Source organism: Apostichopus japonicus, chromosome 9 (assembly GCF_037975245.1).
Source record: "Apostichopus japonicus isolate 1M-3 chromosome 9, ASM3797524v1, whole genome shotgun sequence".
Classification (NCBI taxonomy): domain Eukaryota; kingdom Metazoa; phylum Echinodermata; class Holothuroidea; order Aspidochirotida; family Stichopodidae; genus Apostichopus; species Apostichopus japonicus.
Window position 1 is genome coordinate 25,435,804 of NC_092569.1, and position 19,437 is coordinate 25,455,240.

Genomic DNA, 19,437 nt, shown 5'->3' on the forward strand with positions numbered 1-19,437 from the left:
TATATATATATATATATATATATATATATATATATATATATATGTATATATATAACCATCCATCCACCCATCCACCAATCCACCCATCCATCCATCCACCCATTTACCCATCCATCTATCCATCCATCCTTCCACCCACCCGCCCACCCACCCACCCATCCATCCATCCATCCAACCACCCACCCACCCACCCAACCACCCATCCATCCATCCATCCATCTATAAAGCTTGTCTAATTAATCGAAATGGGCGTTTTGATTTTATGGCAATAGCCAATCACATGACTCTCTGACTATTATATATTCAAGTTTGCTTTATCTATGTTCGTCACTTGATATTTGGGTTTCGTACATGCTTTGTCGTGTTACTGTACATTAACTGCGTTGTTGCACAATATCAGCAGTGTTGCTTTGATGTGCAGTTAATTATTTTGAAATTCTTTGATTAACTTTTGGTACAGCGTGATGCTATCATCCATTCGTTATTTAAGAAACTCGAAGAAAACACGCAAACATGTCATTAAAAGTAACGCCAACTGGTTTTGGGAACAATTCAGATAAAAAATCCGTGAAGGAAATAATAAAGCGTTTCGCGGGAGAAACGACTGCTCATGGAATACCACACGTTATTGAAAGACCGAAACTCATTTCGAAGATATTTTGGTTCACTTTAGTAGCTGCCGCATTTGCAGTATTTTGTTGGCAGACGAGAAAGCTTTTGCAGAATGTATATGCCTCTAATACAAAGATTGAGTTAATTAACAGCCAGTCCGTGGCCTTTCCAGCCGTCACTGTCTGCAACTTGAACAAACTGAAACGTTCGAAGTTGGTAAGTTGCACTTTTTTAATTCTTGAATGTAATTTGATATTAGCGATGAGCAAATGCTTCAAAGGATATTGGAATCTTATTACTTAAAGCAAGGAAATGTTTTTTATTTATTATTCATATAGTTAAGACTGTGTTTTGTCTCGATAGTAATATAATTAGCTCCTTTACATCATAATTTATAACGATTATTATTCGTTTGGCTATCCCTGTTTCAATTTGGTTAGTTATTGACAATATTAAACTTGAGGATGTTCAGCGGAACACAAACGTCCGTGTTGTAGTCACGAAACCTTTGTCACACTACCCGATACTTATAACTGGGTACCGATGCTCATAGCTTGTACCGATACTCATAAGTGGTATAGATACTCAATGCTGATACCGATACTTAAAGCTTGTACCGATACTCATAGCTGGTACCGTTACTCATAGCTGGTACCGATACTTACAGCTGGTACCGATACTCATAGCTGGTACCGATACTCATAGCTGGTATAGATACTCATAGCTGGTACCAATACTTATAGCTGGTACCGATACTCATAGCTGGTACCGATACTCAGAGCTGATATCGATACTCATAGCTGGTACCGCTACTCATAGCTGGCACCGATACTTATAGCTGGTACCGCTACTCATAGCTGGTACCGATACTTATAGCTGGTACCGATACTCATAGCTGGTACCGATACTCATAGCTGGTACATTAACTCATTTTAATGTCCTGTTGAACTTGTTGCCGTTTTACGAACAGAAAGTAGTAATTACTGCTGCACGGTTGTGGGATATTAACAGTAGTTGCTGTTCCCAGCTATGAGTATTGGCTGGTCACACATATAAATGTCACTAATACTAATACAAGTTGTCAGTTGCAATATGTATGCTTGGTGTCGAATTTTTCATCTATATGTGGGTGACTGATGCGACAATTTGCCAAATTATGCTAAAACATTAAAAATATAATTCCAATGATTACTGTTACAGTATTGAGTACGCAGGAATAACAAAATATGATATCTTTAATCATTTATTAACAAAGCTCGTAAACGTCTGCGTTACTTATCTTCCTACTTTTATAAGACCAACACTCGCCGGATACTGCAATTTTGTGATCAGTAGAAACATTAATTGAATAGCTATGGCGAGGGAGTATAGATTACAGTTTTTCAGGTCCCATGAGAAGGTGGTTCAGGGGGCTTTTTCCGTGGTCGATTTTCTCCGTGGCCGATTTATGGGTCCCTGGGAATTATAGAAACATAAACTACTGTCTTCTCCTTTCATTATATAGTAACTTTTTAGAAAAACGTACACTTGGAAGAGGGGACATATATAACATGTTTCCTACACGCTGCTGGTTGTTGCTGGGAAGGCGTTGACACACTTATCCACTCTTGCATGACATAACGTTTCAACCAATGAGCACACATCTGCCTAACGAAGTCCTTAAATCTCCTTAACATTATTGTTCTTCACTAATAGGGTAATAGCACCCGCTGGAAAGAGATAGTAACTATCGAAAATAGATTGGACATCTTGCAAGAAGGTCAGAACATCACAGCGTCTGTAGAAATTCCTCGAAACGAGACTCTAAACAGAAGAAAACGTAAGTCTTAAACAATTCGACCCCGCCCCCCCTCTCTCTTTCCCTTGGCTCTCCTGTCAATCCATATATACATAATATATGTCATTTATTATTTATATTAAGCAAAATGTCCATCATAGGGTCGCTTTCTTTCTGAATTTGGAGGCTCATTGAGTGCAGTTCAGTGTTTTTGCCCCCCTCCCCCCCCCCCCTCCTAAAAACAAGAAGGATGTTCGCCTTTTTTAAAAGAAAAAAGAAGAAAAACAAAGAAAAAAGCTATCAGTTGCTTAATAAAGTGTGAACTTAGAAGTTAAAACGATGCGGCATTTGTTCCAAGCTTCACCCGAACCATTAGCCATTTTTTTCCTATTTCACACAGTGAACCATTTTTGGGCTGTTATGATGTGGTGTGATTTTTTCAAAATATTTTATATTTAGGTGAAAATGAGCAATATCAGTGGTACTACGATAGCTTTGTGAACCACTTTTCGGATCTGGACATTGTTGGCAATAATAACGCTGCTGGATACACAGAAACGGGTGTATCTGAAGATGACTGGTACTATACAGTAATCAACCCGACAAGACAAGAATTTGAAGAGATGGGACACCAAGTGCAAGATTTTATTCTAGACTGCAGATTTAACGCTAGACAATGCAAAGACAGGTAAAGTCAACGACTTCATTTTTCAAGTGAAAAGAATAAAGTAAAATATATCCCCATTTTGATATCTTGCCATGCTTGTTCCAATTAGTATAATTAGCAATTAAGCTTCCTTTTGTTTATCATTTTCATGTACGGTAAGAGGGTTATATCGTTAATTCGGTATGTCTTGCGTCTCCAGGACAATTAACAGGAGTGACAACAGGTTATTTGTACCCATCTTGTATAAACACAGGCATTTCAAGACCACACAGAACCAAGAGTATGGAAACTGTTTTACATTTAACGGAAACAATGACGAAGGCGAAGTTGAAAGAGTTACCAAAGCTGGTTCAAGTTATGGCAAGTCCATCTTCTCATTATTAATTGCCTTATTAATTAATTAATTTATTGACTTATGAATGTTCCACAAGCATATATTATCATTTCATTAATGCGTTTTAGTCTTCCTGCATTCTAGGTTTCGGCGGTACATAAACTGCATTCACGGCATCGTTTATGTAATGTTCCCATGACTGTGGTATGTAGGCCTACAGTATGGGAATGGATAATGAGAACTACGTTTGATGGGTCAATAACACGACTTGAAAGCGTTGAATTGATTTTTGATTGAAAATCTCTGTGAAACAGAAGCAAATATACAATTTCTTACCATCACACAAAAAGAGATGAAGCTAATAATAATATTTACTGAATTTTCAATCATAATGCGGCGATAGGGAGTGAAAACATAGCACCATTCAAGTAATAACTTTTGGCGACTTTTCCATTGCTGTAAAAGATGATCTTGCTTTACTTTGGTCATTATTCTGAGTCCTCTTTCGGTTTAATGCACTTGCTAAACGACTAGAGAAGAAATACACGCACCTTTGGGCTTTCGCCGTCAAAAATGAACGGGAATTAATCAGCAATGAAATTATTTTAATATATTTTCAAGAACAGATATACCAAAGTAATAATACGATTAGTAAAAGCAGTCTTTGGTTCATCCGGTTCCCAAACTTTGTCGATGTTGCCTTCTGCTTTATTATGATGGTGACATATGTGCAGGAGCGTCTGTGCATATAGCGAGCTGCCTATAGCTGAACCGATGCAAGGGTTCTCATAGACATGCATATAGGAAACGATTCGTTGACTCGTTCATTATCATGCACTATATGTCTCCACTTTACTCATTCATTAGCATTCACTAGATCTAAAATGGACTCATTTATTATCATGCAATAGGACTCCACTTGACTCGTTAATTATCATGCAATAGATGTCCACTTGACTCATTCATTATCATTCACTAGGTCTCTACTTGACTCATTAATTATCATGCAATAGGTCTCCACTTTACTCATTCATTATCATTCACTAGATCTCTACTTGACTTATTCAATATCATGCAATAGGTCTCCACTTAACTCATTCATTATCATGCACTGATCTCTACTTGACTTATTCATTATCATACACTAGGTCTGCACTTGACGCATTCATTATCATGCTCTAATTCTCCGCTTCACTCGTTCATTATCATGCACTAGATCTCCACTTAACTCGTTCATTATCATGCACTAGATCTCTACTTGACTCATTCATTATCATGCTCTAATTCTCCGCTTGACTCGTTCGTTATCATGTACTATGTCTCCACTTAACTTGTTCATTATCATTCACTATATCTCCACTTAACTCGTTCATTATCATGCTCTAATTCTCCGCTTGACTCGTTCATTATCATGCACTAGATCTCCACTTAACTCGTTCATTATCATGCACTAGATCTCTACTTGACTCATTCATTATCATTCACTAGGTCTCCACTTAACTCGTTTATTATCATGCACTATGTCTCCACTTAACTTGTTCATTATCATTCACTATATCTCCACTTAACTCGTTCATTATCATGCTCTAATTCTCCGCTTGACTCGTTCATTATCATGCACTAGATCTCCACTTAACTCGTTCATTATCATGCACTAGATCTCTACTTGACTCATTCATTATCATTCACTAGGTCTCCACTTAACTCGTTTATTATCATGCACTATAGATCTCTACTTGACTCGTTCATTATCATGCACTAGGTCTGCACTTGACGCATTCATTATCATGCTCTAATTCTCCGCTTGACTCGTTCATTATCATGCACTAGATCTCCACTTAACTCGTGCATTATCATGCACTAGATCTCTACTTGACTTATTCATTATCATGCACTACGTCTGCACTTGACGCATTCATTATCATGCTCTAATTCTCCGCTTGACTCGTTCATTATCATGCACTAGATCTCCACTTAACTCGTTCATTATCATGCACTAGATCTCTACTTGACTCATTCATTATCATGCACTAGGTCCCCACTTTACTCGTTTATTATCATGCACTAGATCTCTACTTGATTATTCATTATCATGCACTAGGTCTGCACTTGACGCATTCATTATCATGCACTAATTCTCCGCTTGACTCGTTCATTATCATGTACAATGTCTCCACTTAACTTGTTCATTATTATTCACTAGATCTCCACTTTACTCGTTCAATATCATGCACTAGATCTCCACTTAACTCGTTCATTATAATACATTAGGTCTCCATTTAAAACTCGTTCATTATCATGCACTAGGTTTCCACTTTACTCGTTCATTATCATGCAATAGGTCTCCACTTAACCCTCTTCATTGAACACGATGAATACTTGGGATCCCTGACCGAAGAAGCTGGAGTAAGAGTGATGCCTCACGATCGAGACATCATGCCACATCCAGAGGACGTTGGACTTTCTCTTGCACCTGGATTTTCAACCAATATTGGAATTCGTCAGGTAAATTGATTTCAAATCGTCATTATTTAGCTTCATTGTTAATGAGCCCGGATAATTGTTAGTATTTAGCATTATTTCAATGAAAGATGTTTTTTCATTGGTATTATAACTTAACACTACACTGAAAAAATTATAATTAATTAGCAGAGCTTTAAACTTTTTTTTTTTGGATAACCGCATTTTCAGGTAACATCACGTGTATAATATTAAATAATATTTCATTACACTGATTAGTCAATATCTTATTTCAAATGACGGACAAATACGGAGGAAATCTGGGCTCTATTTCTGTTTAAAATATGATAATTACTACTTTGAAAGCAAAATGCCATGTTGGAATATCGAATGTAATAAGCCTTCCCTTGTAAACGCAGGTACGTGTTGTGTACGGGTGTGGGTGGTTGGTGTGTACGTGTGTGCATGGTAGGAAGTGGTCAATTCAGTAGTCTGGGTATTACACTTGATTATTATATTGGTTTAAAACTAGTTCGAAAATTCAATTTCGAAAATGGTATGCTGACGACCAAACGCAAGTATAACTGTTCTAAATAATTCTTTTTGTTTCATAATTACACCTCCCGATGATTTCTTATGCTTAACATATTGTTGCTGTCAGTTCTCAATCAAAGCAACAACAATTCCTGCAGATGTCTTATTTGAAATATCAAGTTATAACATTTTCTCTTCAGATATAAATTGCTTGGTTTTAGTATAACCCTTATTTGGTATCTATGTAAATAAATTAATGTCTTTTTAAACATATATTTCTTCAGGTACATATTTCTTTTTCTTTTTTAAGTTTGATTATCGTAAATATTTAAGACAGTAGTGAATTCAGATTTGAGATAAACGCCCTTGACACTTCAATTGTGAGAATCCAGACAGAAATTGATCCAACGTCGTCTTCCGTGTATTAAATGTATGATTTAAACTTGTATGCTTCAATCTCTATTTTTAATTATAAGCTTTGGTTGAAGTTCTGGAATATCGTTTACAGTCATAGCTCCATTAATAAAACCGCGTAAATTAATATGAACGTTACTGTTCGTGCGGGCTTCAAATCAACCACTTAAGCAATTCCACATCATATATATATATATATATATATATATATATATATATATATATATATATATATATATATATATATATATATATATATATATATATATATATATATATATATATATATATATATATATATATATATATATATATATATATATATATATATATATATATGGATATTATGGATTCAGATTCGAATACGTTTCCATGGCGATGAAAAGATTGTAAACATAAATTCATTTTACCATTTTATCTGAAGTTGGATTTTGTTGACACGGGCGTAATATTTAAGTAAACTTAGAAAGTAGAATATATATTTGCCTGTCCATTAACGGAAGCTATAGTAGTTGACTTTGACTTTATTATCTTCTGCAAGACTATATTCTATATATTCCTTGAAATTTAAGTGGTTATTTTATATTTCTTGTATCTGGGGGTGGGGGAGGAAGAGGATGGGTGATTTATGATGTTTGGCTGCCCTAATTTCGCACGAAGAGAGGTAGCATTCGATATATCATAAAAGTTCTGGAGCAGGTTGGTCCTCCAAAAGATGACAATACTTGATGGGGAACTAATTGCATGTGTACTTTATTATATAAAAGAAGGTCACATGTGTGCTGAACTATGAAAGTTCCAACAACACATTATGAACGTTCCACCAACACATTAAATATGATGCATCAGATTGAGAAAATGTCGTGGCACAGAACAAACAAGCAAAATGTTAAAAGTAAACAGTGCTCATTATTGACTTCTAGCATATTAAGGGACATTAATAACGATTTTACTGATTTTAATAATTGAAATGTAGAAAGAATCGACACGTATACGCCATTACAACTCCCTCCATTATTTGTTCGTGTTCCCTATACCTTATACTACTTCAGGTGGAAATCAGAAGATTATCACGTCCGCATGGAAACTGTACATTTGGGGGTGAAGATATTGGTTTCCTTAGTAACAACAGTTACAATTACAGTATCTTGTCCTGTCAAAAGAAATGCTTTCTTGATCAACTTTCCACTAATTGCAGTTGTGTGACTGAGGGTTACCTTGATTATGATGGAATCAGGTTATGTGATCGATCCGATCGTGAGTATCCCAAACAAGAAATGGTAATATTAATAATAATAATAATAATTATTAATTAGCTCAATAGCTAAACCACTCTTGTTTATATATATTTAAATATTTGTTAACGATTTATTAGTTATGTATTTATATATTCATTTATTAATATTATTTTTTTTAAATGAATATATTTTTTTTATATATATATATTTTTTTTTGAGGGGGGGGGGAGGAGGAATGTTATTAACCTAAAAACAAGACATCACCACGAACGGTATGTAGCTGTGATAATTTGTACAGCCAGTAACGCTCTGACTGAAATCCCACGTCATCGTAATTAGTAACTGTCTCGATACAATGGTGTAACATATTGGTCCTCCTGGAAATGTATGTCTTTCGTAATCCTTGGTAATTTATGTTTTATTTTGTCAAAAGGTCATAATCTAATTTATTATCACTGTCCAAAAACTATTCTTGATCTTTTTTTTTAATATACGTATTTCGTTCTCATATATTACATGCAATGATTTGTTGAACCACTTAATACCGTAATTGTGTTTGTGCAGAGATAAAAGAATTACGAATTAATTCGCAATTTAATAAAATTTCGATAGCACAAGCGTGTTCATTTGTTTACTACATGATAGGAATGTGTCGCCAATCTGTTGAAAAGGATTTCTATTCGAATGAGTTAGAGTGTGAATGTCCAGCTCCATGTCGGTGAGTATGGTCATAGAGTTATGTAAATACTCAACTTACTCTTTTAACTGAAAGTAAACATACATTCATGTCGGTGAGTATGTTCTTAGAGTTATGTATACTCAACTTACGCATTTAACTCAAAAGAAATCATACATTCATGTCGGTGAGTATGTTCTTAGAGTTATGTATACTCAACTTACGCATTTAACTCAAAAGAAATCATACATTCATGTCGGTGAGTATGTTTTTAGAGTTACATCTTATATATATATATATATATATATATATATATATATATATATATTCAGCTTATGCATTTAACTCAAACGTAATCATATATTCATGTCGGTGAGTATGTTCTTAGAGTTATGTATACTCAACTTACGCATTTAACTCAAACGCAATCATACATTCATGTCGGTGAGTATGTTCTTAGAGTTATGTATACTCAACTTACGCATTTAACTCAAACGAAATCATACATTCATATCGGTGAGTATGTTTTTAGAGTAATATATATATATTCAGCTTATGCATTTAACTCAAAGTAAACATATATTCATGTCGGTGAGTATGTTCTTAGAATTATGTATACTCAACTTACGCATTTAACTCAAACGAAATCATACATCCATGTCGGTGAGTATGTTTTTAGAGTTATGTATACTCAACTTACGCATTTAACTCAATCGTAAACATACATTTGGACAACAGGTAACGCAGTCCAGTAGAAACACAAATCTTTCAATTTAATCCCATATCTGGTCGTCTTTTATTATGTTTATTACGTTTCTTCAAGGTATACTTAGAACATACGTACTGCCTTTAAGATGACAAAGGTTATGCACGTCAAAGTCATTGGTGTAAGAATGGTAAATTTGACAAGGTACTGACTATATAAATATATTGTGGAGATTGGTACTCAATTCAATATTATTTTTATTCGATATCAAATGTCAGGTGTTGGAACTGTGAAGGAAATGCTTCTTTCAGCTTAAATATGAACGGCACACTTTTTTAAAAAATGTCTACGTTAAGTCGTGCTTTCTCTAGGAATAATGTTGAATCCATATCACTGATCTCAGACTCACCATGCTTTCGGCTGAGATCAGGAAGAATCTCCTGCCCCATTTTTTGCCGAGATGCTCTTCTCAGATCTTGTCTGACCGTCGTCACAGCAAAGATATGCCAATGAAATCTTGATTAATTCCATAGGATTTTACGGACCCCAATTTTTATCTTATTCGTGTACCCCCTGTGGACCCGCTCCCCCACATGTGAAACACCTTCCGAATTGTGCACGGATTCGCACCCTAGGGGATTCGTAGAACCAAGATTGGTGGAACATCATTGTTTAACTAACCACCCGATGCAAATAGAGAACACAGTTACAACTGTTAATCTAAAGTTTTGTGCCACAGTAAAAACTGGATCGTGCTGTTAATCGGTAGCATGTGCTATTAGGATTATAGTAAGAACTGAGAATATGTGTAATTCCAACAAATCCAGTTGTTTGGAATTTGTTGGAATTACAAATATCCTCAGTTCTTACTGTAAACCTAATAGCACATGCTACCGACTCATCAGATTTGTCAGCACAATCCAGTATTTACCGTGGTACAAAACTTTAAGATTACTCTACTCTACTCTACTCTAGACTAGACTAGACTAGGCTAGGCTAGACTAGGCTAGGCTAGGCTAGGCTAGGCTATCCTATACTATACTATCTATACTCTATAATATACTATCTATACTCTATAATATACTATACTCTACTCTATACTCTACTCTATACTCTACTCTATACTCTACTCTATACTCTATACTATACTATACTATACTATACTGTACTGTACTGTACTGTACTGTACTGTACTGTACTGTACTGTACTGTACTATACTATACTCTACACTATACTCTATACTATATACTATACTATACTCTATACTATACTATACTCTATACTATATACTATACTATATACTATACTATATACTATACTATATACTATACTATATACTATACTATATACTATACTATATACTATACTATATACTACACTATACTACACTACACTATACTACACTATACTACACTATACTATACTACACTATACTACACTATACTACACTATACTGCACTACACTATACTATACTATACTATACTATACTATACTATACTATACTATACTATACTATACTATACTATACTATACTATACTATACTATACTATACTATACTATACTATACTATACTATATACTATACCATATACTATACTATATACTATACTATATACTACACTATACTACACTACACTATACTACACTATACTACACTACACTATACTACACTATACTACACTATACTATACTATACTAACCTCATTTTTTGCAGGGAGTTGGTATATAATACACAAACAACGTCTGCAAGATGGCCGGATGATAGAAACTACGTAAGTGAAATTACATCAGTACAAAACCTTAGAAGGAAATATATTCAGGTTTCCTATGTTTGCACAATCGCAGCAAATAAGTTATCACATCGCATTATCATATGTTTTCCATGAATGTACTTACCGATTGATTATATAGTGTATGGGACACTCATTTGCCAATAAAATTATAGCAGTAACAATGAAAAAAAATGATTGTCATAAAACAGTATTTAACATAAGAAAAATGAATTAATTGTGTTTCAAACGATGTGTTGAAGCAGAGTTAGGCAGCTGTAAAATACTAATTTTCCTTAAGGTTAAATTAAAGATTATTCTCCTTAAGAAATTTAAAACGAAATCACCATATCCTTCGAAAGTGTTGTGTTTCCCATTGAGATTTTGTTCTGCATCTATAGAAGAACATGTAAGATTCTCTATACATTGGACTGAACTGGTCCAGCAGCTTCAATCGATGAACCTGATATGACTAGAGGTTCATTGCGTACAAATTAGAAAGGTTATTGAAAATATGCAACCTGGACTAACAGAATGAATAGTAAAAAAGAAACACTGCAGTGTTTCTTTTTGTACTGATCTCCAAATTTAACGCAATTTGTGACTTAAGTTTTTCAATCAAATAAAACGCCATGACAGGTGGCTCATTGATATGATGGTGTTCCAAATGTAATGCCCGTGTCATAAATTGTCAGGTGTTATGTCATATTTTACCGGAGTGCCATTCGAAGATTGATAAATTATCAACATCAACTGTGTGGCTATTTATATTGTACATTGAGTAAACCGTTCACCTAATTTAATTTTCCTCTTGATTTGAGTTGGTACACAGGTTGATAAACATGATTGTTTTAACCTCATATCGTAATATAACTATAAGCCGTCTTGTCCCGGGAGAGTCTGTTGGAAAGAAAGGTATATAATCACAGTGCATGTATAAAGTATAGTACCAGAAATGAAATCAATTTATATTTTTGTTCTTATTTTATTTCATATACCATCTATTATGGGTTTCAGCATATTTTGAGGGATGACCTATGTCGCACGGGAAATCACAAGGCATGTACAGTGTTGAATGACGTACATGTGGCAAGGTAAAGTTCAGTATATGACTAAGTGCAGTCTTTTAATGTTACTGCCAATGAATCATCACATTGGCACCGTACATCTTACTTGGTACGTCATGATGGACTATGTGAACATCTAAATGATGACAATACACTGAATAAAAAGAAAACATATTTCTCCGACAAATTAGCGCAATAATTGGTGTTATAAGTTATTTAATTCACATGTAAATTTTAACAATTGTCAAGAATATTTAAGGCCTACAAAACAGCCTAGTTTTATGTAACATGTATGGTGACCTAGATGAAATTTAGAAGAAGACTGACTATAGGTATATGAAAGTACATTACATGTTAACGTTCGGACTAAAGGTATATGAAAGTACATTACATGTTAACGTTCTGAATATAGGTAAATGAAAGTACATTCCATGTTAACGTTCTGACTATAGGTATATGAAAGTACATTCCGTGTTAACGTTCTGACTATAGGTATATGAAAGTACATTACATGTTAACGTTCTGAATATAGGTATATGAAAGTACATTCCGTGTTAACGTTCTGACTATAGGTAAAGTACATTCCATGTTAACGTTCTGAAATAGGTATATGAAAGTACATTCCGTGTTAACGTTCTGACTATAGGTATATGAAAGTACATTCCGTGTTAACGTTCTGACTATAGGTATATGAAAGTACATTCCATGTTAACGATATTCCTTCATTCAGTGTTTAATGGCAATTGACGCTGGTGAAGTCATATTCTGAAACATGATCCTCGGCTATGGTTATATATGGTTATAGCATTATAGTAAATGAAAATCAATTTTTAAACAATCGTATTTTTGTTTATTGTTACTATTAACAATGGGCGCGAATTGCATTCACACTATTTAGATTTAATCAAATTTATCTTACATCACTTGTTTGTACTTAGTTATTACAATTTGCAGATCTTGTGATTTGGATGTTGAGTACATTTACATTATATTGCAAAGTACACACTTAATATTGAGTAAATATGTGTAATTATTATGAATAGTTTACATACACTATCTCTTGTGTTATTAATCATACTATACAACATACGGCTAAGAATGAGATGAAATAAAAACCATTATTTTAATGCTCTCTGTTGTATAAAGCCAACTTTAATATTAAAGAACAATTTCCTTTGACAGTACCATTATTATGATTTGAATGATTGTTTTATCTTGGCGTAACAGAATACATGCAAGCTAAGCATAAAGAACACGTTATTCGATACATCGTTCCATATACAACTGTGAACATGCTAATGGATCCCATGCAGCTACCATGATTCATCAAAACTAACAAATTATCATATGATAGCTTCATATTTACAATCCCTTTGTCCGTAAAATACGGTGCATCAGTGTAACAGTCATTAAACAAAAGAGAAGTGTAACAGCGGTTTGGTAACCAGAAAATGCAAGTTTTGTGTTGTTGACAATAAACCTTCTTTTTGTTTATCATGATCAATACAACGATTTTAATAACCAATCACTTAATGAGGTATTGATCCCTTTAGACTACGCATAAGATATTTATTGTAGAGTACAATTTATCTCGGAACTGAGGAAAGTGCTGCAAGCATTGTAAGTTGTAACTGTAGAACATTTAGCTGTTCTGTTACTCACCTTCATACATAATCGATATATTCACATGCAACCGTCACTTTACAACGTCCTTGATATTTACACTCAATCAAACTCATTTTTAAGTAATATTGTATTTTTTTCAAACTTTAGTTTATTTAAGTACACTAAACACACTGAAAAGAAATTGAATCTTTAACAATACAGTTTTCAAAGTGTTTGCTGTTGTGTTACCTTAGTGATCAGTTAAAATACCCGATACACACAGAGCACACAGTTACTATAGTGTAGATCTAAAGTTTTGTAACAAATTAAAAATGCTATAAATCCGTAGCATGTGCTATTATGATTACATTAAGAACTGAGGATATGTGTAATTCCAACAAATCCAGTTGTTGGGTTTTGTTGGGATTACACATATCCTGAGTTCATATCCTGTGTAAACCTAATAGCAAATGCTACCGATTTATCATATTTATCACCACAATCCAGTTTTTACTGTGGTACAAAACTTTGCGATTGACAGTAGTTACCGTAAGCTCTGAGTGAATCGGCTGGTTAAAAAATTCCACAATTTTAGAGTGATCACTGTAATATGTTGTGTAGTGTAAATGTCACTTGGTGGTCAAAAGTAATGCTCATGGTCAACAGTCATGGGATACATTAAAAGGAGACACAAATGATCACATATCTGTGAAAACAGTTATTCTCCACGAAAAGCCATATTGTATATGTCAACTCAACAAATCTGTTCAACAGTAGGGTTCGAAAGAAGGTCCACTGAGAGAGGCAAGGGTTACTGTTTTAGTAGCAGTAGCAGTGAGGTCACGAAAAGCAATTTATGTAATACCTCCCGAAAAAAATGGAAACTCGGTGTATTCCGTACAGCAAGTTCAAGTATTTTAAATGAATCTACAACTCAATATTGCACAAGTTTTCTCAACTTTTCAACAACAAGACACATTGGTTTTCATTAAAATTAAAATTTTGATGTATCAACAAATGTCAACACTTTCCAATGATTACAAAAGGGAACTTTTCTTTGTAACAAAAGCGGGAAAAGGGACACTTTATTATTAATGTTAAATAATGTTTTTCTAACTTGGAAGACGATGGGGTACTACCAGTTAATTAACAAAGTAACCTTCATATGTTAATTATAAATCATCTTTATCCTTTATTTGTTTCTTTCCGAAAACCCATAGAGAAAATTTGGTGAATCTAAAGATATATTTTCAAGAGTTGAACTACGAGCTGGTCGAACAAGTCCCAGATAATACTGTGAGTAGTTTTACCTTAATATATATGGGATAATATATACATATATATATATATATATATGTATATATGTATATATATGTATATGTATATGTATATGTATATATATATATATATATATATATATATATATATATATATATATATATATATATATATATATGTATATATATATATATATATATATATATATATATATATATATATATATGTATGGGATAATGGGGAACCGGGGAAGGTCAAGTTAATGTAGAAAAATATATGTTGTTGTTTGGAAGCAAACTATACCTAGATATGCTATAGCTAAACTGACTGTTTTTTCTTCTTCAAAATAGTCGGCAAGTCGTTTATTAAAGTTGTCTTGTATTTAGCTATGTAAACATATTGACCGCTCTATATGCCAACTGTCTGGTAGAAGTTGTAAAGTTGGTAGTATGGTCTAACTTTTCATTCACCTGTGGATTTTTCATCAACAATGGTGAGAATTTACGAACATGAAACGTGACTTATTAAAGATGTGAGTTTAGCTTTAGTTGCCGAGGTACAGATGTGGGGTCGAGAGGTTGGGTGGAGTAAGTTGGAGAGGGTGATTGTCTACAATTGCACGTTTCTTGGGATAGATGAGTAGTGTATCCTTTGTGGGCACGAGCATTTGTCACATTGGCAACATTATGATTATGGATTATTGATCACTTAATTCCTAACATAAAATTAAACCTGTTGTTGGATATGTTAGTTTGAACAATTAAATGAATAGCATAAACAAATAGCATATATTTGGATAATTGGATCCCCATGCCCTCACCTTTCTGTCAATACAAAAGCTGTAATACCAAATATGCCCCTGACTTCCACTATTAATTTTATGATATAAAACGCCAAAATCCTTAATCTTATACCCCGGGAGAGAGGCTATTTCCAGTTGTTGATGTTTATGTTTATTCAATTTGATAAAGTAGCCGATCAAACAAAGAAAAAAAAAGTTTATACTTTGACTTGCTCTGCATTTTCGCTTTTGCCAACAGTTGGAGTCTGTGATAGGTACGACTGGGGGTCTGCTTGGGCTGTATGTTGGATTCTCTCTTATCACTGTCGTCGAAACCTTCATCTTAATTTACGATGTAATCGTACAAATGTGCAAGAGAATTCTGCCGAAGTGAAATTATAACATGGAAATCAACAAATATACGCAGAGTCGAGAATGGCTGTACTTGTTTTTTTTGAAAACATGTTATGCAGCTCTTCAGTTGATTTTGATGGGAGGGGTGGGGGGGGGGGGGGGGATTTGGTATCTATATTAGCTAGACACTGACATTGTAAAACAATAGAGGTTAAATGATAGCACTCTCAATAGTTAAGTTTTTAACGTTAAAATCACCTGCTTCCTGTTCCTCTTGAAATTATGTCCATACTGCATTTAGATATATATTAGAAAATATCTGGACGAACAAATGTTGTATAGATGTCGAATTTGTAATTTATTTTGTTCATAATCTTAATAAACAAAATAATTATCCTGGTCGATCAATTACAAATTCATGTTGGGTGCTAGGTTTTGTATTCCAGACTGCTCATAAAGATGAATATAATAGTTATATAAGCCGGAAACACTCGATCACGATGTGCAACTTGTTTGATGGAATTTATTGGTGAAACTTAACAAATTCTGAATAGTTCAGAAGTGCAGTAGTTTACTGTGGCTTGTAAATGCATAACTTGCATAACATTGCATAACATTTTTTCGTGAAACTAGATATGTATGCAATACCTACGTTACATCTTTTGCTGTGTACCTATATATTTACCAATGAAAAGATGGAAAGGTGTTTTGTAGCCGATTCGTCTTTATTTGTTTTGTATCAGCTTTATTTTCTTTACCTTGCATTGGCAAATTTTCTAACTTTCTGTAACGTAGATATTGAATATGAATGGAGAGACAAAATCCGATACATGTTGGAAAATGGAATTCATAATTTTGAGAAAATATTAATACTTTCTACAGTTATATTGTACATTTTTCGTGAACATTTGTTAAAACTCTATATGAACATAACTCGGACAGGACAGGTAAAGGAATTGAGCGAGTGTCGTTGAGCGTCCTTTCAAAGGATTATGATAACACTGAACTTACATTACATTACATATTTAAAATTACAATTGTGTAGTTAAGGTCCGTCTGACGAAATGTTGACTACGGATTAATATTGATAATCCCAATGTTCATTAATCCTCATTTGATGACGAAAGTTGAATTCTATCACTTGAAACGTTATTTCCTCTGTATACTCGCAACATACCTGTACTTGTGTAGCTGTGAATTGATAAATGCTCACTTGTTTCTCTTACTCTATGCATGGGCAAACATGTCACCAATATTTTAATGTTGTAATGTTTGGATTCTATATTATGTAAGATGCAGTTTGATTATTGTATGCTGCCATCTAGCTGAATGATCAAATTCAAATGGCTGTTGGCTATCGTTTTATTACATTCATTGTGAAACTAAATGATGATGCTGGTTATTGAATTATTGAATAAATTTGATTATACCGTAGAGTTGTATTACCCGTGTTTTGGTCTAATTATGTATACACATATCTAAAGAACATAATGACGGGACTGATAAATAGTAATTACCTATGAGTGATGTCACACTCACTACCATGCTACCGTAGCAGATGTGTTCCAAATCTTAATGTTTTGGGCAAACTCCAAACAAAATCCAAACAGATTTCAATAATAATTCCTTCATGTGGGTATATGTTAACTTCCAGTGGGCAACATTATTTTTATAATATTTCATTTTCGGAAACACATGTCCCTGAGAAACTTAGCTTTAAAATAGTGTAACTCTCTGTACCTTGTTATATAAGTCTAACTTGATGACAACTGTGGCCCATCAGTGCGGGCCATATATAGTTGTTTAAATTCTAATGAATTAATTAATGAACTAACTCTCAACAACATTTTGTTTATGAGAACTTATACATGATGGTAGACGTGTTGTTTGAGGTACCAGCGTCGAGAAACAGGTCAGCCCCAGAGGACAAATATGTCATCGGGCCTCAATTAACTTTATGTCTTGTCATATTTCCTTGATTATGAAGATGAAAATACACTGACTATTCTTTATTACATATTAACCGGCTCCCATCATATTCTATTTTGCTCTCTTTATTGACTCTAGCTGTACTGCATATCCCTGGCCCTTAAAACTTGATTTTAGGTGAAAGTGTTTGTTCTCAGATAATATCCTTTACTGCATCTCATGGAACTGATAGTTCACGCTGTACATAGAACAGATGTAATATTAGTTGGTGAGCCCCAGATGTTTGAAGGGTCATTCCTCAAAAAAGGTTCAGAGGTATATAGATGTACAAGGTTGATTTAAAGGAATACAGTATAGACCTATGTAGATTAATTGGGTGCCTAGAATCATCCTTAATCAGTCCCAATCTATGACGAATCTACATTAATTCTTGAACTGTACGATCTTTCTATCGGTACACAAATGAAAATGTTCAGCTGTCAGACTATCTTAACAGTTGCAACATAAAATTGGAAGTTGTTTGGTGTCATTTTAGATATAAATCTACTCCTGACAATGTTATGACGGATGGTCTCGTTATACCAGTCCTGCTGGTTTCTTATATAGTGTTATTTTACTCCTGCTGGTTTCTTATAGTACCAGTATGTTTATGTGTGATTTGCTTTGCCCGCTGTTGCATAGTGTTTAACGGCTAGACAATTTTGCTCTTAAAGTCTGTGAGGCTATTGAAAAAAAAAAACAGTAGAGTTTTAGACAGAAGTACTGAGATTAAAGAGTATTCAAGTTGGTTGACTTGACGACAGCATGGAATTCAAAGCTACCAGACGGTAGTAATAACCTCTCAGTGACAACTACTTTTTAAGATAAAATCACCCAGGAAAGAACCTGGCCACGAAAACCAAACTACCGAACGACTGATCCGTTACTTGTTCTTTCTAATTTTAGTGATCAGCAGTGTTTTACATATTTAACGGAAACAATACCTAAAATTACTTGTATCTGAAGTCCCGGGTTTTCATTCGCCATCCCGGCAAGCTATTACTTCGTGATATTTATGTTAGCGTTTTGGATAACGTATTAGTTGTAATTAAAAGAAGTTATGAGAAACTCAAAGTTATTGGTACACTCAGACTTTAATGAAACAAAATCGATGAACTTTCATCACCAAAAATGGAGAAAAATAAAGAGTATTAAACAGTACAACCGGATTTTACATTTAACGATATCACACTGC

At 34.0% G+C, this 19,437-nt stretch overlaps 1 protein-coding gene across 1 annotated transcript; it reads left to right on the forward strand.

The window, feature by feature from the left end:
- Positions 1-348: 348 nt before the first annotated feature.
- On the forward strand, positions 349-19,404 carry LOC139974448 (epithelial sodium channel subunit gamma-like). Its single transcript, XM_071981613.1, has 11 exons — positions 349-828; positions 2,308-2,431; positions 2,849-3,077; positions 3,310-3,416; positions 5,732-5,895; positions 7,851-8,055; positions 8,682-8,754; positions 11,135-11,192; positions 12,207-12,283; positions 15,082-15,157; positions 16,180-19,404. Exons 1-11 carry the CDS (start codon positions 514-516, stop codon positions 16,312-16,314), a joined length of 1,563 nt encoding a protein of 520 aa, XP_071837714.1. The 5' UTR covers positions 349-513; the 3' UTR covers positions 16,315-19,404.
- Positions 19,405-19,437: the final 33 nt, after the last annotated feature.